Here is a 23,131-nt window from a genome sequence, read left to right on the forward strand (position 1 = left end):
GCCGGCCCGACGATCAGTGGGCACCGATCGCGGGCCAGTCCTCTCCCGAGCACGGCCGTGGTGCTCAATCCCCTCTCCGCCCCCCACAGGCCCCAAAGTCACCTTTCGCGCGCTGTTCACGCCGGCAGCGACCAGGTGTGGTTGCCAGCGGCGTGAACAGGTCGGGAACGGCAGGCCGCTTAGCCCATCCGGGCTGGAGAATCGCGGGTCGCCGTGAAAAACGGCGACCCGCGATTCTCCGAGCAGCATGTCGCAAAACGCGACACGCCATTTTAGGGGGGGGGGGGGTGGGAGAATCACGGGGGGTGCTAGAGCGGCCCTCCCGCGATTCTCCCACCCATCCTGGGGAGCGGAGAATCGCACCCTGAGTTTCTTTATTCAGCTGATGCAGGGAGAAGAGGGCATTTCTGAGGTGCCTTGGAAGTTCAGGTAATCCATGCAATTGAGGGATGGGTGGTGAACCTTGGTGGTGTTGGAATCGTGGGTGTGGCCATTGCTGCCAGGAGAGCCCTCAATGGGTCATAGAATGGATATTAAACAGCTTACATTTAGTATATTTATTCAGCTGATGCTGTGAAATATAGGCTATAAAATTGCCTCAGGTGAGGATGATTAGTGGAAAGGGCTTGAACAGACTCAAAATAAGTGTTACTCCTAAGAATCTTTATTTGCAGTTGAAAGCCCTCCAACGTTTTAGCATATAGCTTTACAATGTTGATCATTTCAGTGGATTTTCTACATCTCATGCAACCGGTGAAATGGCGGCTCATCACATCATGCAGAAATATGCGTGGCGTTCCTTTGATATCAATGCTAGCAACCAAGATCGTGGTCAGTCATTTGGTAACATCCAAAGGCTGCAGGCAAAAGGAAACAGCTGTGTGTGAAGGTTAGGGCTGCTTGCAGGGAATGATCGTGAAACTTGGGAGGAAGCTTTATCTGACAACCGTAATAGAAACCATTCTTCTGAGAATTAGGGACAAACGTGGCTGCCATTTGCTTCATGCCTTGCACTGGTTTTCCCATTTCACTCAAGAGATAAATGGTTTCATTTTGCTGCTGAAGCTTTATCCTCCCCACAATGTTTCACAGGCAAATAAAATCACTCGTGACATATTGCTGATCAGTATTTATTTCTTGGCATATAAGTAAATAGATAAAAACAGTGATAAACCTTCGCCTGAGGCTGGATTTATGTCTGCCATAGCATTTGCACTTATAAGAAGAACATTTTGGGGCTGGTGTTTAAAACCTCAGTCCCTTCCGGGCACTCTGCCAAGTCCAGTATTTCCTGACAGCACAGGAAAAGCTGCAAAATTACATGGTACAAGTACTTTTCTTGTCACTAGCATTCGATAGAATGACCTTTATCGGCAGCTCCAGTAGTGTTAAGGGCATCAGAACACAAGAATGAGGAGCAGGAGGAGGCAATTCAGCCCCTCAAGCCTGCTCCACCATTTAATACAATCATAGCTGATCTCATCTTGGCCTCAAGTCCACTTTCCTGTCCATCCTCCATAACTCTTCAACTCATTACTAAATAAAAATCTGTCCATCTCCTCCTTACGTTTACTCTGTCCCAGCATCCACCACATTCTGGGGTAGTGAATTCCTCTGATTCACGACCCTTTGAGAGGAGTAATTTCTCCTCATTTCTGTTTTAAATCTGCTACCCCTTATTGTAAACCTATAACCTCTCATTTTAGATTGCCCCACAAAAGAAAACATCCTTTACAAACTTACTTTGTCAATCTCCTTTACAGCTACTTTGTCAATCCCCTTTACATCTACTTCATCAATCTTCTTTATCATCTTATGTACCTCAATTCGATCTCCTCTCATTCTTCTCAACTCGAGAGAGCATCGGCCTAAACTGCTAAATCTCTCTTCAGTAGACAAACCCCTCATCTCTGGAATCAATTGAGTGAACCTCCTCTGAACTGCCTGAAATGCAACAATAATCCTTCTCAAATAAAGGGACCAAACTGTACACTATATTCCAGTTGCGGTCTCAATAATGCTTTGTACAGTTGCAGCAACACGTCTCTACTTTTATACTCTATCCTTTTGCAATAAGGACCAAAATTCCGTTATTACCTGCTGTACTTGCCTACCAGTTTCTGCAATTCATGCACGAAAACAGCCCGATCCCTCTGCACCAAAGCACCCTCAAGTTTCTCTCCTTTCAGGTTTCTGACCAAAATAGATAACCTCACACTTATGCACATCAATCTCCATTTGTCAAATTGTTGCCCAGTTACTGAACCTGTCCATATCCATTTGTAAATCACTCATTTCTTTATTGCAAATTACTATCTCACCTATTTTGAGTGGCATCTGCAAACGTGACGTTACTACTCCTATCCCTGCATCCAAGTCATGAACATAGATTGTAAGTAGTTGGGTCCTAACAACTGAACCCTGTGGCACCCCACTCGTTATATCTTGCCAACCAGAAAAAGATCCAATTATCCCGACTCTCTGCTGTCTGTCGGTTAGCCAGTCCTCGATCCAAGGAAATAAATTACCCCTAACCCCATGTGAAGTTACCCAGTGTGAGGCACTTTTTTGTGTGTCACCTTATCAAATGCCTTCTGGAAGTCCAGATATACTACATCTACAGGATTCCCATTATCCATTTTGCTTGTTGCATATTTGACAATTTTAACAAATTAGGCAAATACGATTTACCCTTCATAAAACCATGCTGACTCTGATGGATTGCGTTTTGATTTCCATATGCCCTGTTATGACTTCCTTAATAATGGATTCTAACAATTTCCCAATGATAGATGTTAAACTAACTTGCCTAGAATTTCCAACTTTCTGTCTCCCTCCCTTTTTGAGTTCTGTACGCACTTTTCCAATTCACTGAAATCTGTGTCGAGGGAAATTTGGAATATTATAACCAATGGATCCACGATCTCCACTGCCACTTCCGTTATGACCCCAGGATGTAGGCCATCAGACCCTGGGGACTTGTCGACCTTCAATCCCAATAGTTTCTTCAGTACATTTTCCCTATTGCTGATGATTGTTTGAAGTTCCTTCCTTTCTGTTACCTTTGCATTGCCTGTTACTATTGGGATGATACTAGTGTCCTCCACTGTGATAATTGAGGCAAAATACTTATTTAGTGCCTCTGCCATTTCTGTGTTCTCCGCTATGAATTTCCGAGTCTCATCCTCCAAGGGATCAATTCACTTTAGATACTGTCTTCCCTTTTATATACTTACACAGCTTTTGCTATTTTTTAAATATTTGGCACTAATTTTCTTTCAAAACTTAAGTTTGCCCTTTTTATTATTTTATTCGTCACCCGTTGTTGACCTTTAAAAGTTTCTCAATCTTCCTGCCTGTCACTGGCCTTTGTAATATTGCATGCCTTAGTTTTTGTCTTGATGTTATCTTCAAATTCCTTGCTTACTCTCGAACAATCTTTCTTTCTCTCTGGAATATATTTTAGTTATTAGGAATTGAATATCTCCTTAAACATCTGCCACTGCTCATCAACTGTCCTACATTTTAGCTTTCTTTCCCAGTCCACTAGGCCAAATCTGTCCTCATGACTACGTACCTTGTTTAACTCTAAAATGCGAGCGTGGGACTCGGTTTCCTGCCTTAAAGTGAATTTAAAATTCTAGCATGCTATGATCATTCTTCTCTTGAGGATCCTTAACTATGAGATCAGTAATTAATCCCTCCTCATCACACAATACCAACTCGAGAATGGCCTGCCCCCTGGTTGGTTCCACAACATATTTCTTCAAGAAACAATATCCAATACATCCAATGAACTATCCCTTGAAGCTACTGTTATGGGAGAGGCGTTTTCAGAATCCCGAAATGTATCATGGAGTTCAATCAACCTCCCCCTTTAATGTATTGTTGCTTTTGAAGCACATGGCTTGTTCTCCAGGTGAGATATTACAATTATGGACACGTGGGTTTTTAAACACAAAACAATGTTTATTCCATGAATTCAACTTAACCTTTTAAATAAACATTGGATCACTTAACACCCCTTACTTTAAAGATAAACCCAAAAATAATACAACACTAAATACTCCCTAAAAATGTTCCTTCAAACCTCCAAAAGACTTAATACCTTTAAACAGAAATACATCAGGTTAAAGACATGACTATTATGAGTTTAAAACTCCCAAATGATTCAGAGACAGTCTTTCATGGCAGAGATCACAGCAGATCCAGCTCACTGCAAACACAGACACACCCAAGCTCTTTTTCTCAAAACTTAAATCAAAAACAGAAGTGAGCTCAGCTCAGCTCGCCCCACCCTCTGACATCACTTCAGTAATATGAGCAGCTTTCTTAAAGGTACATTGCTTAAACATCCATTTCTTAAAGGTACTCTCACATGACACTACCCTTAGAATTTGAGTAATCCAGTTTATATGCATATTAAAATAACCCATGATTATTGTCGTACCTTTCTTACAAAGCCCCGGTATTTCTTGGTTTATACTGCGCCCCACTGCGGAACTACTGTTTGGAGGCCCGTAGATTAAGTCCACCAGGGACATCTTTCCTTTGCTATTTCTTAGTTTTACCCAGACTGATTCTACAACTTGATCTCCAGTGCCTATATCATTTCTCACTTTGGCACTGATCTCTTCCTTTACTAACAAATCTTCATCACATCCTTTTCCTTCCTGCCTATTCTTGTGAAATAGTGAGTACCTTTGGATATTAAACTCCGACATCTGATCTCCTTGTAACACATCTCAGTAATCTCCACCAAATCATATGTCTTTGTCGCCATTTGTGCCGTTAGCTAGTTAATTTTACTCCGAATGATTCATGTCTTCAGACACAAAGCTTTTAAGTTTGTTCTGTTATCAAATTGCCCTACTCTTGTATGATTGCTTGGTGCAGTATGCACTTTCTGTCCCTTCCTTTTATTTTCTGGTGACAATCAGCGTCATCACTCCTACCTTCTCCTAAACTTTGATTTCCTAATTTTCCATGCAATTGAACTGCCCCCCCACCCACTTACTATTAAGTATATCAAAGGGAAGAATAGTTGGCAAAAAGTAACTTGGAGTATACAAGGCCACAAATAACACCTGGAAACAGCCACTATCCCAGGAACTGCTATACTGAGCAAAGTCATTTGGAAATAGTGACCAGGATTTTACGGCTTCTCCCGCCCAGAGGAATAATGCTGTTCCGCTGGAGATTTAAACGGCTCGCTGCATCTGCCAGGGTAGACATGCTACAGCGCGACCATACAATCCTGGCCTGAATCTTCAGGACAATATTTCATTTTAAAATTCTGTAAAAGGTCGCAACTGAAGTGTCAGTGATCAAATATTAAAGATGGAAATTAATCAAATTGAATTCAATGGTCCATAAAGTCGACAAATTACGCCTATGTCTCATTGGTCTCACCCATTATGGCAGTGAGGAATGTGGAGGTAATTTTCAACTTTGCTATTTGGGTGGTAATTGGTCAGAGTGGACTGTTTTGTTCCATTAAAATCAATGCAACAAAACTTGGGCAGGTTTGATAAAGGACACACAAAACTGAACATGAATCCTTGGATGATTACACCCCATGTTTATTGACTGCTAAGTCAATTGATTTTTCTTCTTGGTGAAGTAAAGAACGACTTGAATTTATATATAAATTAAAAATAGAAGATGTCGGGGATACTGTCATCTCCAGAGAAGCAACAGAATTATGGCCTGGACTTTCATCCTCAGGGTGAGTAGCAGGAGTCGGGGAAATTCCACGCCCGGCCACCCGCCTCACATGCCGGGCTGCAGGCTGGAGTCGGGCCAGCCAACCCGGGAAAAGGTTTGGAGGCAGCCAAAGTGACACTGTTTAAAAGGCCCGAATTGGTGCTGTTGGACCCTTGGAGTCACAGAGTCATAGAGTCAACAGCACATAAAAAACCCTTCAGCCCATCACATGTGCGCCGGTGAAAAATAACCATCCTGACTATTCTAACCCTCATTTTCCAGTACTCAGCCCATAACCTTGTATGCCTTGGCATCGCAAGTACATCTAAATATTTCTTAAATGTTACGAGGGTCTCTTCGTCCACCATTATTTCAGGTAGCAAGTTCCAGATTCTCACCACCCTCTGGGTAAACACGTTTTTCCTCACATCCCCTCTCAACCTCCTGCCCCTTACCTTAGGTCTATGCCCCCTGGTCATTCATACCTTCATCAAGGGGAAACGTTATACCTGCCTACCTTAACTATGGTCCTCATAATTCTGTACATCTCAATCACATCTTCACCTCAGTCTCCTCTACTCCAAGGAAAATAATCCCAGTCTATCAAATCTCTCTTCATTGCGAAAACTCTCCAGCCCAGACAACATCCTGGTAAAACTCCTTTGCATCCTTTCAAGTGCTTTCACATCCCTCCTATAATTTGGATTCCAGAACTGCACACAATATTTTAGTTGTGGCCTAACCAGTTCCAGCATAACCTCCCAGCTCTTAAAATCTATTCTTCCGACTTCCGGTTGCGGCTATGACCAGCTAAGTCGCACGTTTGGCTGCTCCTGCTACAAAGGTGTTTTCGGGCCGATTGGAGGGCCCCAACGGCGCTGTAAGGACAAATCCCGGTGGGGGAAGGCTCCCTGAAGAGAACCAGACCAACTTTATGGTCGGTACCCGGAGTGGGGTGGTAAAGAAAGCAACAGCAGCTCCCAAAAAAAAGCGGGGGAAGAAGACCAAAATGGCGGCCGGTGGCGCACCCGAGGAATGGAGGAAATGGGCGGAGGAGCAGCAGGCCGCTCTCCTGCGCTTCTTTACGGAGCTGAAAATGGAGCTCTTGGAGTCAATGAATGCGACGACCACCAGGCTGATGGGAGCCCAGGCGACCCAAGAGGCGTCGATTCGGGAGCTGCAACAGGAGATGACTGTGAGGGAGGAGGAGGCCACGGTCCTCGTGGGAAAGGTAGAGGTGCACGAGGCACTCCACCTGAAATGGCAGAGCCGTTTTGAGGAGCTGGATACCCGAATGAGGCGGAAGAACCTGAGGATCCTGGGCCTGGCAGAAGGCCTGGAGGGGTCAGACCTCCCGGGATATGTAGCAGAAATGCTGAGCTCCCTGATGGGGGCAGGGGCCGTCCCCTCGCCCCTGGAGCTGGAAGAGGCCTACAGGGTCATGGCTAGGAGGCCAAGAGCAAATGAGCCCCCGAGGGCGGTGCTGGTGCGGTTCCAGCGACTCAGCGACCGTGAGAGAGTGCTGGAGTGGGCCAAGAGGGAAAGGAGCAGCAAGTGGGAGAATTCGACGGTGAGGGTCTACCAGGACTGGAGTGCGGAGGTGGCAAAGCGGCGGGCCCGGTACAACCGGACGAAGGCGGTGCTACATGCAAAACGGATCAGGTTCGGAATGCTGCAGCCAGCGCGCTTGTGGGTCACCTACAGGAACCAACACCACTATTTTGAGTCCCCAGAGGAGGCGTGGGCCTTTGTACAGGAAGAGAAACTGGACTCGAATTAGACCCAGGGGATACTTGGCGGCCGTAGCCGCTCGGGTACTTTCAGCTGAATTCTCTGTTTGGATTTTGAACTCTTGCTGTGGTTTTTCTTCTGATGTTTTTTCCCCCTTTGCCAACTTCCCTTAGTTATTGTTATTGTGGTTATTCATGGTTATTTATGGTTATTTATGCTGTTTGGTAGAGGGCGACTGTTAAGTACATCGTTATTTGTTATTTATCTGTTATTTATAATGTTAAGTTGGGGAGGTGGGACGGGGGGGGAGAGCAGATCGGGGATATGGGCCCCTAGGGGGGGTTCTTTTACAGGCATGGACGGGGACGGGGGTGGAGCTGAAGATGGCGGGGTGGGGGGTGGCAGGGCGAAAGCGCGGGCTTTCCTCTGTTTTCCCGCGCGTGGGGCAGAGGAGGGGGGAGGGGAGGAGTGCGGGGCGTGGCTAGCAATGGCGACCTTTCCCGCGCTGGAGCGGGGCCAGGGAGGAGTGGCAAGGGGGGGGAGGCCCCCCCCCGAGCCGGGGGGAGTCGGAGTGTGGCAGGAGCAGCCGGGTCAGCGTGAACCAGCTGACTTACGGGAGTACGATGGAGGGTACATCGCGGCTAGGAGGGGTCCTAGCCTGGGGGGGGGGGAGGGGGGTTAGGGAGGGACACCGGGTTGCTGCTGAAAAGACCAGAAACGGGAAGTGGAGGACTGGAGAGGTGGGGGGAGGGGGACATCGCCATGGGGAGCGGGTCAGAAGGGGAGGGTCGACCCGGGGCGAGCAGGGAACAGGACATGGCTAATCGGCAGGGGAAGGGGGCGGGTCGTCCCGCGACCCGGCTGATCACTTGGAACGTGAGGGGGTTGAATGGGCCGGTCAAGAGATCAAGGGTATTCTCACACCTGAAGGGACTGAAGGCTGATGTAGCAATGTTACAGGAGACCCATTTGAAGGTAGTGGACCAGGTTCGCCTGAGAAGGGGGTGGGTGGGACAGGTGTTCCACTCTGGATTGGACGCAAAGAACCGGGGGGTGGCGATTCTGGTGGGAAAGAGGGTGTCATTCGTGGCGGAGGAGGTGGTGGCGGATAAGGAGGGTAGGTATGTGATGGTGAAGGGTAAGCTGCAGGGGGAGAAAGTGGTGATGGTCAACGTATATGCCCCGAACTGGGATGACGCGGGTTTTATGAGGCGCCTATTGGGCCTCATTCCGGGACTGGAGGCAGGGGGCTTGATCATGGGGGGGGACTTTAACACAGTGCTGGACCCCGGGCTAGACAGATCGAGCTCAAGGACCAATAGGAGGCCGGCAGCGGCAGAAGTGCTGAGGGGGTACATGGAGCAGATGGGAGGAGTAGACCCATGGAGGTTTGGTAGGCCGAGGGCGAGGGAGTATTCCTTTTTCTCCCACGTCCATAGAGTGTACTCCAGAATCGATTTCTTCGTGTTGAGCAGGGGGCTGATCCCGAGGGTACGGGAAGCTGAGTACTCGGCCATTGCGATCTCTGATCATGCACCGCATTGGGTGGATGTGGAAATGGGGGAGGCGCGGGACCAGCGCCCGCTGTGGCGGCTGGATGTAGGGCTGTTAGCGGACGACGAGGTGTGTAAAAGGGTCCGGAAGAGCATTGAGAGCTATCTGGACTTGAATGACACGGGTGAGGTGCAGGTGGGGATGGTCTGGGAGGCCCTGAAGGCAGTGATCAGGGGAGAGCTGATCTCCATAAGGGCGCACAGAGAAAGAAAGGAGAGGCAGGAGAGGGAGAGGCTGGTGGGGGAGCTATTGGAAGTGGATAGGAGATATGCGGAGGCACCAGAGGAGGGGCTGCTGGGAGAACGGCGCAGCCTGCAGGTCAAGTTCGACCTGCTGACCACCAGGAAGGCAGAGACGCAGTGGAGAAGGGCACAGGGCGCGGTCTATGAGTATGGGGAAAAGGCGAGCAGGATGCTGGCACACCAGCTTCGCAAACGAGATGCGGCTAGGGAGATTGGGGGAGTGAAGGAGAGGGGCGGGAAGGTAGTGCAGAAGGGGCAAGAAGTGAACGGGGTCTTCAGGGATTTTTACAAGGAGTTGTATCGGTCTGAGCCGCCGACGAGGAGAGGGGGAATGGAGGACTTCCTAAACAAATTGAAGTTCCCAAGGGTCCAGGAGGGGCTGGTAGAAGGGCTGGGGGCGCCAATAGGGCTAGAGGAGCTAGTCAAGGGAATAGGTCAGATGCAAGCGGGGAAGGCGCCGGGGCCAGATGGGTTCCCGGTGGAATTCTATAAGAAAAATGTGGACTTGGTGGGACCGGTACTGGTACGAGCCTTTAATGAGGCGCGAGAGGGGGGGGTTCTGCCCCCGACAATGTCGCAGGCTCTGATCTCCCTGATATTGAAGCGGGATAAAGACCCCGTGCAGTGCGGGTCCTACAGGCCTATCTCGCTTCTGAACGTGGATGCCAAGTTGCTGGCAAAGATCCTGGCAGCTAGAATAGAGGATTGTGTGCCAGGGGTAATCCATGAGGACCAGACGGGGTTCGTGAAGGGGCGGCAGCTCAACACGAACGTGCGGAGATTGCTGAATGTAATTATGATGCCGGCAGTGGAGGGGGAGGCTGAGATAGTGGTAGCGCTGGACGCGGAGAAGGCATTCGATAGGGTGGAGTGGGAGTACCTGTGGGAGACGTTGGAACGGTTTGGGTTTGGGGAAGGGTTTATTAAGTGGGTGAAGTTGCTCTACTCGGCCCCGACGGCGAGTGTAGTGACAAACGGGAGGAGGTCGGAGTATTTCGGGCTCCACCGAGGGACCAGGCAGGGATGTCCCCTATCCCCCCTACTTTTCGCACTGGCGATTGAACCGTTGGCGATGGCACTGAGGGGTTCAGGGGGGTGGAGAGGACTGACTAGGGTAGGGGAGGAACATCGAGTATCGCTGTATGCGGATGATCTACTGCTGTACGTGGCAGACCCAGAAGGGGGAATGCCGGAGATAATGGAACTATTAGCAGAGTTTGGGGACTTTTCGGGGTACAAACTAAATTTGGGCAAAAGCGAGGTTTTTGTGATACACCCGGGGGACCAGGGAGAGGGTATTGGGAGACTCCCCTTCAAGCGAGCAGGAAAGAGCTTTAGGTACTTAGGGGTGCAGGTGGCAAGGAACTGGGGGACCCTCCACAAGTTGAACTTTTCCAGGCTGGTGGAACAGATGGAGGAGGAATTTAAGAGGTGGGACATGGTACCGTTGTCGCTGGCGGGGAGGGTGCAGTCAATCAAAATGACGGTCCTCCCAAGGTTCTTGTTTTTATTTCAGTGCTTGCCCATCTTCCTCCCTAGGGCCTTCTTCAAAAAGGTGACGAGTAGCATCATGAGCTACGTGTGGGCGCATGGCACCCCAAGGGTGAGGAGGGTCTTTTTGGAGCGGAGTAGGGACAGTGGAGGGCTGGCACTGCCCAATCTCTCGGGGTACTACTGGGCGGCAAATGTGTCAATGGTGCGCAAGTGGATGATGGAAGGGGAGGGGGCAGCTTGGAAACGAATGGAGAGGGCGTCCTGTGGCAACACAAGCCTGGGGGCCCTAGTAACGGCACCATGGCCGCTCCCCCCCACGAGGTACACCACGAGCCCAGTGGTGGCGGCCACCCTCAAGATATGGGGGCAGTGGAGGCGACATAGGGGGGAAATGGGAGGTCTGTTGGCGGCGCCAATAAGAGGGAACCATAGATTCATCCCGGGGAACATCGGCGGGGGATTTCAGAGCTGGTACAGGGTGGGCATACGGCAGCTGAAGGACCTGTTTATAGAGGGGAGGTTTGCGAGCCTGGGAGGGCTGGAGGAGAAGTTTGAGCTCCCCCCGGGAAACATGTTCAGATATTTACAAGTGAAGGCATTTGCTAGGCGGCAGGTGGAGGGGTTCCCCCTGCTCCCCAGTAAGGGGGCGAGTGATAGGGTGCTCTCGGGGGTCTGGGTCGGAGGGGGGAAGATATCAGACATCTACAAGATAATGCAGGAGGCGGAAGAAGCATCAGGGGAGGAGCTGAAAGCCAAGTGGGAAGTGGAGCTGGGAGAGCAGATAGAAGACGGGACGTGGGCGGATGCACTGGAGAAGGTCAACTCTTCCTCCTCGTGTGCGAGACTGAGCCTCATTCAATTTAAGGTGCTGCATAGAGCTCACATGACGGGGACAAGGATGAGCCGGGTCTTTGGGGGTGAGGACAGGTGTGTCAGATGTCTGGGAAGCCCAGCGAACCATGTGCATATGTTCTGGGCATGTCCGGTGCTGGAAGGGTTCTGGAAGGGGGTGGCAAGGACGGTGTCGAAGGTGGTGGGGTCCAGGGTCAAACCAGGATGGGGGCTTGCGATCTTTGGGGTCGGGGTAGAACCGGGGGTACAGGAGGCTAGGGAGGCCGGAATACTGGCCTTTGCGTCCCTAGTGGCTCGACGAAGGATATTAATTCAATGGAAGGACGCGAGGCCTCCAAGCGTTGAAACTTGGATTAACGATATGGCTAGCTATATTCAGCTAGAAAGGATCAAATTTGCCCTGAGAGGGTCGGTACAGGGATTCGCCAGGCGGTGGCAACCTTTCCTTGACTTTTTAGATCAGAGATAGACGTTCGGGGTCGTGGCAGCAGCAACCCGGGGGGGGGGGGGGGGGGGGGGGGCAGCAAGGGTCGGGGTCGTGCTCATGTCTGAAACTGTAGGCTGCCTTGTTTGTTAAGGTTGCCTGGGGGGTGGGGGGGGGGGGGGGGGGGGAGGACTGGTGCGCGCGAGAGGGCGGGCGAGGGAGGGACATTTGCCTAGAGGGATTGTGTTGTAAATAATTTAAAAATTAGTAGGGGTAAATGTCTGTATGGAAAAACTCTTTCAATAAAAATTATTTAAAAAAAAAAAAAAAAATCTATTCTTCCGCTAATAAAGGCAAGAATACCATCTGCCTTCTTAATCACTGTATCCATCTGCTCACCGATGTACATGCACACCAAGGCCCCTCTGATCGCCATCAGTCTCCCATATGGGACCTTATCAAAAGCCTTGATGATGTCCAAGTAGACTACGTCAAATGCATTTCCCTCATCTTCACACCTGGTCACCTTGTCGAAAAATTCAATCAAGCTGGTCAAACATGAACTCTCCTTAACCGAACCTTGCTGCCTGTTTTAATCCCTGCCTCTCCAAATGCAGATTAATTCGGCCTCTCAGAATTGTTTCCAATAGTTTCCCCACCATTGAGGTTAGACGGACTGGCCTGTAGTTTCCTGGTTTATCCCTTCCTCCCGTCTTGAATAATGGTACCTTGTCACATGTAAAATAGAAACACAAAGGCCCTCCAGCCCTCAACCCTCACATGCACTCAGGCTTCAAACATTCCCCATGCCCTATCCATGCCATCTCATTCATTTGAGGGTGAGCAGCCAGAAGTCGTGGTGCACATTGGTACCAACGATGTAGGTAGGAAAAAGGGTGTGGAGGTAATAAACAAGTTTAGGGAGTTAGGCTGGAAGTTAAGGGCCAGGACAGACAGAGTTGTCATCTCTGGTTTGTTGCCGGTGCCACGTGATAGCGAGGCTAGGAATAGGGAGAGAGTGCAGTTGAACACGTGGCTGCAGGAATGGTGTAGGAGGGAGGGCTTCAGGTATTTGGATAATTGGAGCGCATTCTGGGGAAGGTGGGACCTGTACAAGCAGGACGGGTTGCATCTGAACCAGAGGGGCACCAATATCCTGGGGGGGAGGTTTTCTAGTACTCTTCGGGAGGGTTTTAAACTAATTTGGCAGGGGAATGGGAACCGGATCTGTAGTCCAGCAACTAAGGTAGACGATAGTCAGGACGCCAAAGCACGTAGTGATGCAGTGGGGAAGGTAACAATGACAAAGGAGAGTACTTGCAGGCAAGGAGATGGGTTGAAGTGTGTATACTTTAATGCAAGAAGCATCAGGAATAAGGTGGGTGAACTTAAGGCATGGATCGGTACTTGGGACTACGATGTGGTGGCCATCACGGAAACTTGGATAGAAGAGGGCCAGAAATGGTTGTTGGAGGTCCCTGGTTATAGATGTGTCAACAAGATTAGGGAGGGTGGTAAAAGAGGTGGGGGGGTGGCATTGTTAATTAGAGATAGTATAACAGCTGCAGAAAGGCAGTTCGAGGGGGATCTGCCTACTGAGGTAATATGGGTTGAAGTTAGAAATAGGAAAGGAGCAGTCACCTTGTTGGGAGTGTTCTATAGGCCCCCCAATAGCAGCAGAGATGTGGAGGAACAGATTGGGAAACAGATTCTGGAAAGGTGCAGAAGTCACAGGGTAGTAGTCATGGGCGACTTCAACTTCCCAAACATTGAGTGGAAACTCTTTAGATCAAATAGTTTGGATGGGGTAGTGTTTGTGCAGTGTGTCCAGGAAGCTTTTCTAACACAGTATGTAGATTGTCCGACCAGAGGGGAGGCCATATTGGATTTAGTACTTGGTAATGAACCAGGGCAGGTGATAGATTTGTTAGTGGGGGAGCATTTTGGAGGTAGTGACCACAATTCTGTGACTTTCACTTTAGTAATGGAGAGGGATAGGTGCGAGCAACAGGGCAAGGTTTATAATTGGGGGAAGGGTCAATACAATGCTGTCAGACAAGAATTGAAGTGCAGAAGTTGGGAACATAGGCTGTCAGGGAAGGACACAAGTGAAATGTGGAACTTGTTCAAGGATCAGGTACTGCGTGTCTTTGATATGTATGTCCCTGTCAGGCAGGGAAGAGATGGTCGAGTGAGGGAACCATGGTTGACAAGAGAGGTTGAATGTCTTGTTAAGAGGAAGAAGGAGACTTATGTGAGGCTGAAGAAACAAGGTTCAGACAGTGCGCTGGAGGGATACAAGGTAGCCAGGAGGGAACTGAAGAAAGGGATTAGGAGAGCTAAGAGAGGGCATGAAAAATCTTTGGCGGGTAGGATCAAGGAAAACCCCAAGGCCTTTTACACATATGTGAGAAATATGAGAATGACTAGAGTGAGAGTAGGTCCGATTAAGGACAGTAGCGGGAGATTGTGTATTGAGTCTGAAGAGATAGGAGAGGTCTTGAACAAGTATTTTTCTTCAGTATTTACAAATGAGAGGGGCCATATTGTTGGAGAGGACAGCGTGAAGCAGACTGATAAGCTTGAGGAGATACTTGTCAGGAAGGAAGATGTGTTGCACGTTTTGAAAAACTTGAGGATAGACAAGTCCCCCGGGCCTGACGGGATATATCCAAGGATTCTATGGGAAGCAAGAAATGAAATTGCAGAGCCGTTGGCAATGATCTTTTCGTCCTCGCTGTCAACAGGGGTGGTACCAGAGGATTGGAGAGTGGCGAATGTCGTGCCCCTGTTCAAAAAAGGGAATAGGGATAACCCTGGGAATTACAGGCCAGTTAGTCTTACTTCGGTGGTAGGCAAAGTAATGGAAAGGGTACTGAGGGATAGGATTTCTGAGCATCTGGAAAGGCATTGCTTGATTAGGGATAGTCAGCACGGATTTGTGAGGGGTAGGTCTTGCCTTACAAGTCTTATTGAATTCTTTGAGGAGGTGACCAAGCATGTGGATGAAGGTTAAAGCAGTGGATGTAGTGTACATGGATTTTAGTAAGGCATTTGATAAGGTTCCCCATGGTAGGCTTATGCAGAAAGTAAGGAGGCATGGGATAGTGGGAAATTTGGCCAGTTGGATAACAAACTGGCTAACCGATAGAAGACAGAGAGTTGTGGTGGATGGCAAATATTCAGCCTGGAGCCCAGTTATCAGTGGCGTACCGCAGGGATCAGTTCTGGGTCCTCTGCTGTTTGTGATTTTCATTAACGACTTGGATGAGGGAGTTGAAGGGTGGGTCAGTAAATTTGCAGATGATACGAAGATTGGTGGAGTTGTGGATAGTGAGGAGGGCTGTTGTCGGCTTCAAAGAGACATAGATAGAATGCAGAGCTGGGCTGAGAAGTGGCAGATGGAGTTTAACCCTGACAAGTGTGAGGTTGTCCATTTTGGAAGGACAAATCTGAATGCGGAATACAGGGTTAATGGTAGGGTTCTTGGCAATGTGGAGGAGCAGAGAGATCTTGGGGTCTATGTTCATTGTTCTTTGAAAGTTGCCACTCAAGTGGATAGAGCTGTGAAGAAGGCCTATGGTGTGCTAGCGTTCATTAGCAGAGGGATTGAATTTAAGAGCCGTGAGGTGATGATGCAGCTGTACAAAACCTTGGTCAGGCCACATTTGGAGTACTGTGTGCAGTTCTGGTCACCTCATTTTAGGAAGGATGTGGAAGCTTTGGAAAAGGTGCAAAGGAGATTTACCAGGATGTTGCCTGGAATGGAGAGTAGGTCATACGAGGAAAGATTGAGGGTGCTAGGCCTTGTCTCATTAGAACGGAGAAGGATGAGGGGCGACTTGATAGAGGTTTATAAGATGATCAGGGGAATAGATAGAGTAGACAGTCAGAGACTTTTTCCCCGGGTGGAACACACCATTACAAGGGGACATAAATTTAAGATAAATGGTGGAAGATATAGAGGGGATGTCAGAGGTAGGTTCTTTACCCAGAGAGTAGTGGGGGCATGGAATGCACTGCCTGTGGTAGTAGTTGAGTCGGAAAATTTATGGACCTTCAAGCGGCTATTGGATAGGTACTTGGATTAGGGTAGAATAAGGGAGTGTAGGTTAACTTCTTAAGGGCAGCACGGGTAGCATTGTGGATAGCACAATTGCTTCACAGCTCCAGGGTCCCAAGTTCGATTTCGACTTGGGTCACTGTCTGTGTGGAGTCTGCACATCCTCCCCGTGACTGCGTGGGTTTCCTCCGGGTACTCCGGTTTCCTCCCACAGTCCAAAGATGTGCAGGTTGGGTGGATTGGCCATGACAAATTGTCCAAAATTCTATGATTAACCTAGGACAAAAGTTCGGCGCAACATCGTGGGCCGAAGGGCCTGTTCTGTGCTGTATTTCTCTATCTATCTATTCCCTGCACCCATCTCTATGGTTTCACATGGGCTCCCAATGCCAAGCTCATCATAAGCATACATAATGAAGCTTGACTCAGAGCCCAGGCATTGTTAACGTTATTGAAACAGCTGTGCCACAGAGAAAACATTGTTTCATTGATATCCACATTTTTTTGATCTCTGCGGTCAATTTCACAATGTTTGTTTGCACAAGATTAAATTATTTCAAGGTTTGTAGGGTTTTTTCGCTATTGATATTTTAAAGCAGGCTTGTCCCATGCATGGCCCGCAGACCAGATGTGGCCCTTGAAGCCCCCCCCCGCCCCCAGTGTAGTCCCTTGACAGTGTTTTCACCATGTCGTGAATTGGAGTGGATGATTCTGAAAGAAACTGCTCCTCCAATCACCATCAGCTACTTGACTATGTTTGTTGCTAATAAACTCATTCCTGGTGAGGATGAAGACGTGAGGGCGGCGGAGAGAGTGAGAGTGAATGAATGAGTATGGGAGAGAGGGAGAGAGAGAGACAGTGTGGGGGAGGGAGAGTGTGGTGGGGAGAGAGAGAAAATGGGAGACAGAGTGTGTGCAGGAGAGAGAATCAGTGTGGGAGAGAGAGAGAGAGATGGAGAGACAGAGAGAGCGGGAGAGAGTTTGTGTGGGAGAGGGAGTGAGTGAGTGTGTGGAGAAGAGTGTGTAGGAGAGAGAGTGATTGTGGGACAGTGAGTGAATGAGGGACAGATTGAGAGAGAGAGAGAGCGAGAGATAGCGGGCCCAATCTACCGGGCATGTTGCGCTTCAGATCGTGTGCGACAAGACCAGTAGATCTCGGGAGAGGCCCCCACCCAAGGCTTCTCGACAGCCTTTATGACTCGCAACAGATACCCAAGCACTGTCAGATTTCGGAAACAGAATCCCGCCCAAAAGGGGCGTGACCAAACAACGCGCACCTATTTAGGTTTTAAACATACTTAAAACCTTGTCGCACATCAACTGGACATCATATGTTGAACTTATTCCAGCTGCAATAAATGTATAAATTTACATGCAGCATCTGCAGAATGACACCCTGCCCCACATGGAAACCTGCTGTCCTGCCTGTCACTATATTCTTGTATCACCTGGTACTCACTGGCAAGACAGAACAAAATGCATTCAGCCTTCCTTGTGTCACAAAAGCCAACATGGTGTTGGAGTGAGAGCAATCCACAATCTATAAGTTCACTCGACATACTGATCTCCTTAAAGAAGGTCTGTGTGCTTTATAGAAATACAAGAAAAGACACTGATCAAAAGATAGCTGGCACTGTGCAGGGACGTCTTCTAAAAATTTGCTATGTGGATGATATTGCCGACCTTCCTGGGAGGACATGAAACTTTGCACCTGAAGAGGTGTCCAGGCCCACTTCAAACAGAGATTCTGAAAGGAGGGCATGAAAAATGCAAAAGGCTCGACTTGAATCTCTTTGTTTGTGAAGACAATGGAAAATGTACCCCCCCGCCAGCTATATCCCACCAGACACCCAAAAACTACATCTCAAAACATGCCAAAAAGGTTCTGAGTTGAAAACAAAATGGACTTTGGATGTCCGACCTCCCGGGAATACATAGAAATGAGTTTAAAAACGGGCTCTGCAAAACAGAGAGACAGAAGCAAGAAGAAACTTGACAGCTTTCTAAGAACACTGCTGGAATAAAAACTGGGACCTCCCGCGCTCTCTCTCTCTTCCTACAGAGAAATGTTGTATCAGGGAGAAGCAAGCACCACAAAGGAAAATGACAATCACTCCTGAAGCAACAAGCATGTCATCTCTCCCTCTGGGGAAAAGCCAACAAGTGTCTCCAACAGACAGGAAAACTGCTAAAGTCAGCTGAAAAGTTTGACTGAAATCACCTAATTAATGGTCACAACCTGTCAACATCCACATCTCATGGACAAGACAAGACAAGGACTTATTTGTTTATATTCTTTTAAACTTTTATTTGGACTCAACTTTCTTTTCTGACCTGTTACGTCTTTAATAATTTTTCCTTGGGTTTGTAGTGACCAATAAACTTACTCAGTGGGATTCTCCGTTGGCAGGACCCTCTGCCCCGCCAGCAGCGCACCTACACATGCACATTTCCCGACAACATGGGGCGGTCCTCAACAGGAAACCGAATGGAGGACGGGATTCTCTGAAAACGGAGCTATGTCCCCACGCTGGCGGGAAAACCAGCGCCACCACTCTGGTGTCAACAGCCCCCAAAAGTGAAGAATTTTCCAATTTCTCAGGGGTGAGGTTGACGTGGGACTGGTTGGTGCCACACCAGTTCGTGCATGCGCGGAACGGATGGGGTGATCTAGCACATGCGCGGATCGGACGCCGTATTTCTGTGCATGTCCAGGCCGGCCGGCATATTTCCGCGCATGCACGGGGGTTCCCTTCTCCACGCCGGACCCCGGGCAATACGGAGCGTTGCCCGGAGCGGAGGCTCCCCACGGAACCAGCCCACCCGCAGATCGATAGGTCCCAATCGCAGGCCAGGCAACTGTGGCGTCCCCCCCCCCCCCGGGGTTGAATCCCCCCCGCGCCCCCCTAGGACTGCCCATGCACACGTACCTGCCAGGTCCCACTGTGCGTGAGGTGAGTAATACACACCGGCGGGACTGGCCAAATCTTTACGGCCACTCGACCCATCGGGGCCCAGAGAATCGCCGGGGTGGGGCACTGTCAACGGCCCCCGACAGGGCGACGGGGCGGGATTCGCGCCTCCCTCTTGGAATTCTCCGAACCGGCCAGAGAATCCCACAGCACCAGATAACAGGGTTAGTGGGATGGAGAACCCTACCCACTCTTTGTTTGACTCAAGAAAACCTGGTTTGATTGTCTCCTTATTAAAAGTTTAAAAACATTCGGTCTGGGAAACTTATCCACAAGGGAAATTATGGGCGGGATTCTCCCGTACCCGGTGGGGTGGGGGGTCCCGGCTGAAGGACCTACTTCTTGCTGAAATCGATTCTATCTCTTTTTCTCCTCCCTCTTTGGACAACTTTTCCTCCTTGGCCACTGCTGATTATTTTCCCTCTCATCTGACTAGCCAAGGGGGATGAAAATTACCGCATCCAGGAGTCAAAGTAAGTGACTTGAGCAGAACCCTTGAAGTGAGAACCAAGGCCTTCACATAATGCCTCACCACTCACTGTAGTTTTCAGTTGATATAAGTAACAGTAGAAAGCTCCAAAACATCTAATATATCAGCAAGAGTCACCGAAATCAATGAACAACATGCTGAAAATGGTGATGATCTCTTTAAAGAGCACTCATGGGGTTTCCTTCCTGCTGTTGAGCATATGCTCAGCTGTTTGAGAACAAGTGTTAGGATCCAAAATGGCTGTCAATTGACTGCTACTCTGCCTACACGCTGCCTACTCTCCACACCTCCGGTCCATGCATCCAATGCCCTAACTAACAACCGATCTAAAATACCATTCAGTGCAGCTTGCACCAGAAGTGTACGCATGACACAAATGCCATTTTGGACCTGAAATTACACTTTTTAGAATGAAAATAGGGGTGCTACACAATGTAATTTTGAGGTAACATGTAAGCATGTCAGGTGAGATAAAGTCTATATTGACCCCCTTGCTGATAGTCTAAACTCACAAGGAAGCAGGGGCTTACGTATTCCGTCAGAAAAAAGCATGGTGACAATTTACTTTAGCAATAAAATTATCAATAATTCTTTTGTATAAGGTATCAGTTACATCTTTTCTCACCTAACTTCGTCAACAAATATTCCGGAGAACTAACCTCCGACATACATTTCTACTGTACCAATTCACACATGTTGCCACATCCGATCATAGTGTAAACCTTCAGACGAGGAGGGATAAAATAGGAGGCGAAGAAATTATTTGAAAAGGTCAGGAAACAGCATGGAACAAAAGTCCTGGCTGACAGCTGCCTAAGTCAGAGACAAGGCCCTTGATTATGGTAAGAAGCCAAATGCCAGTCTGATATCCAAACTGGGCACTCATTGTGGTGGTATGATTTGCATAGCTGTCTGCCATTGGTGCAGAACACTGGCTTACCATTGGCCCTGGTCGGTCATGTGCCTCTCGACTGATTGGTTGAGACCAGTCATGTGACGGCACTCCGATTGGTCGAGAGGCTGAGTTAACCCCGCCTCCAGAGCGAGGTATAAATACCCAGAACTCCCGGCGGTCGTCCATTTACTGTAAGTCGACCGCAGGGCTAACTTCTAGCTTATTAAAGCCTAATTTTAAAGATACTTATAAGAACATTAACTGCTCCTCCCCGCTCCACATTAAAATCTTGGGCCATTGCTAGCTGCAGCTTGCTTCACTATGATCGTCCTCTCTCCCCCTTCCAGGCTTATTCTGGAGCCTCAGTCAGAAAGTCAGCTTGCCAATCTTGCTGGCAACCCGGCCCGTTTCCACTGCTGCAACTAATGTCTGCAGCTCATTGGCAATTTAAAAAAGAGAGTCTGGCACAACACGTTGCCTCTATTGGCATCTGGAATGTGCACTGCACCCACATTGTGCCCCACTTCATGGATGATCCAATTCCTAGGGCAATAAATTAAGCTGGCTTATATCACACTGCCTCCAGTATGCAATTTGTGCTTCTACCTGAACTGGAATTGCTGTTTAAAACTCCTGTTTCCACTGTATCTTGTGCCAATAAAAAGAACTGTTTCAGGAAATGAAAGCTTTTATGGGTAGCATTATATTAGACTTTAAAAATCTAGGAAATAATAATTGCTCATTTGCAGTGTTTTTCCTGTAGGTCGATGATGCTAACAACAGGCTTTTACTCAGCAATAACAATGTACAGTCTGTAATAAATGCATCTCCCTCAGGGGCAACAAACGTATTTCTCTTTTTATTAGGCATGAAGTTATTCTGAGGACAAGCTTACTAATTATACCATCACATTGAACCTCCTGAAGTTTGTAAAAACAAGCACTCACCCATGTAAAGGATCCAGAACTATTGCTCTTGGATGCGACATTTCACCTTCTACCAATGTCTTCCTCGTCTGAGAAGCCTTCTCCAGTCTTGCTACACTTATAGACTTCTTGTAGCTATCGTCTGTCCAATACAAGTTATTGCCAATCCAGTCTACAGCGATACCTTCAACGTTATCCACACCTGGAAGTTAAAAGTAAAAAAAAAGTGATTACAATCTGGAGGTGAAAATGGCATAAAGCTGGTAAGTTAGGGCGAGTTCCATCAGTCCTATGGTCACCTCACAGAACATAGAACACACAGTGCAGAAGGAGGCCATTTGGCCCATCGAGTCTGCACCAACCCACTTAAGCCCTCACTTCCACCCTATCCCCGTAACCGAATAACCGCTCCGAGCCTTTTTGGTCACTAAGGGCAATTTATCATGGCCAATCCACCTAATCTGCACGTCTTTGGACTGTAGGAGGAAACCGGAGCATCCGGAGGAAACCCACGCAGACACGGGGAGAACGTGCAGACTCCGCATGGACAGTGACCCAGCAGGGAATCGAACCTGGGACCGCTGTGAAGCCACAGTGCTATCCACTTGTGCTACCATGCTGCCCAAAGGTTAAAATCAAGGCAGGAAGGCCTAGGTTCCCATGCACAGAATGTTTAAATTGTGTATAACTTTGTTGATGTTTTCATTAACACTGTTCAAGCAGTTGTTATCTGCCAACAGTTCAAAGCCGATAATACACAACAAGATGATACACAACATAGGTTATTACTGGGTTGGAAAACTATGATTTAAATCCTTTGTACCACTCTGTTGGTGTTATCAGGTATTGCCAGTGCAGACTTTCTGTTTATACAGCTGCAATTTGGAGGAAAACTTAAACGGCACTGTTTGAAAATAACTACCACTGCATAGAAATAAATATGGAAAATGCTGAAAATACTCATGGTTGGGAACAACATGGGCAGGATTCTCTGCCCCGCTACACCATTTTTCTGGTGATGTGTGCCGCCGCCGGCAGCGGGATCCTCCGTCCTGGCAGCCAGCCAATGGGGTTTCCCATTGTGGGCACCCCCACACCGTCGGGAAAGCCACGGGCCTGAATGTGCTGCCGGCGAAGCGGAGGATCCTGCCGGCAGAGAACCTAGCAAGTTGGAATCATTCATGTCAAGAAACCTGCCTCAGTCTGGTGATTCCAACCCTCAACCTTCTTTTCTGACAGAAATGTACCAAATTGTCTCATGAATGTATTTTTCTAAAAATGTATTCTTAGGACATGGATGTCATTAGCAAAACATACATTTAAGATGGTAATGGTGAGCTGACTTCTTGAAATTCTGTAGTCCATGTGGTGCAATAAGTGCCACAACGCTGTTAGGTAGGTATTTCCAGGATTAGTCTCAACAACAATGCAGGAAAAGCAACAATATACTGGTACACAGGATGGTGTGAAACGTGAAGGAGTGCCTGCTGCCCCTGTCTTTCTTGGCAGCACAGGTTGTGAGTTTGCCAAATAAGCCTGAATGAGTTTCTGTATTGCATCCTGTAGATGGTACATGTTGCAGCCGCACTGTGCCAATGATGAAGAAGTGGATGTTTAAGGTGCTGAGTGAGTCATTGATCAAGTGCACTGCTTTATCGAAGATGCCATTTTGCTTCTTGAGCACTGTCGCAGTTTCAATCTTTCAGGCAATTGGAGAACATTCCATCATTCTCCTCATTCATGTCTTGTAAATGGTGATGAGGTCTTAGGAAGTTGTGAGTC

The 23,131-nt window shown here is 48.3% G+C and overlaps 1 protein-coding gene across 1 annotated transcript in view; it reads right to left on the minus strand.

Moving 5' to 3' along the window:
- LOC119962094 (low-density lipoprotein receptor-related protein 1-like) overlaps positions 1-23,131 on the minus strand; it is a 2,271,162-nt gene that overhangs the window by 1,069,815 nt on the left and 1,178,216 nt on the right. Inside the window, 1 exon segment of the mRNA XM_038789946.1 lies at positions 21,371-21,551. Within this exon segment, the coding sequence (XP_038645874.1) occupies positions 21,371-21,551 (181 nt within the window).

Source organism: Scyliorhinus canicula, chromosome 2 (assembly GCF_902713615.1).
Source record: "Scyliorhinus canicula chromosome 2, sScyCan1.1, whole genome shotgun sequence".
Classification (NCBI taxonomy): Eukaryota; Metazoa; Chordata; class Chondrichthyes; order Carcharhiniformes; family Scyliorhinidae; genus Scyliorhinus; species Scyliorhinus canicula.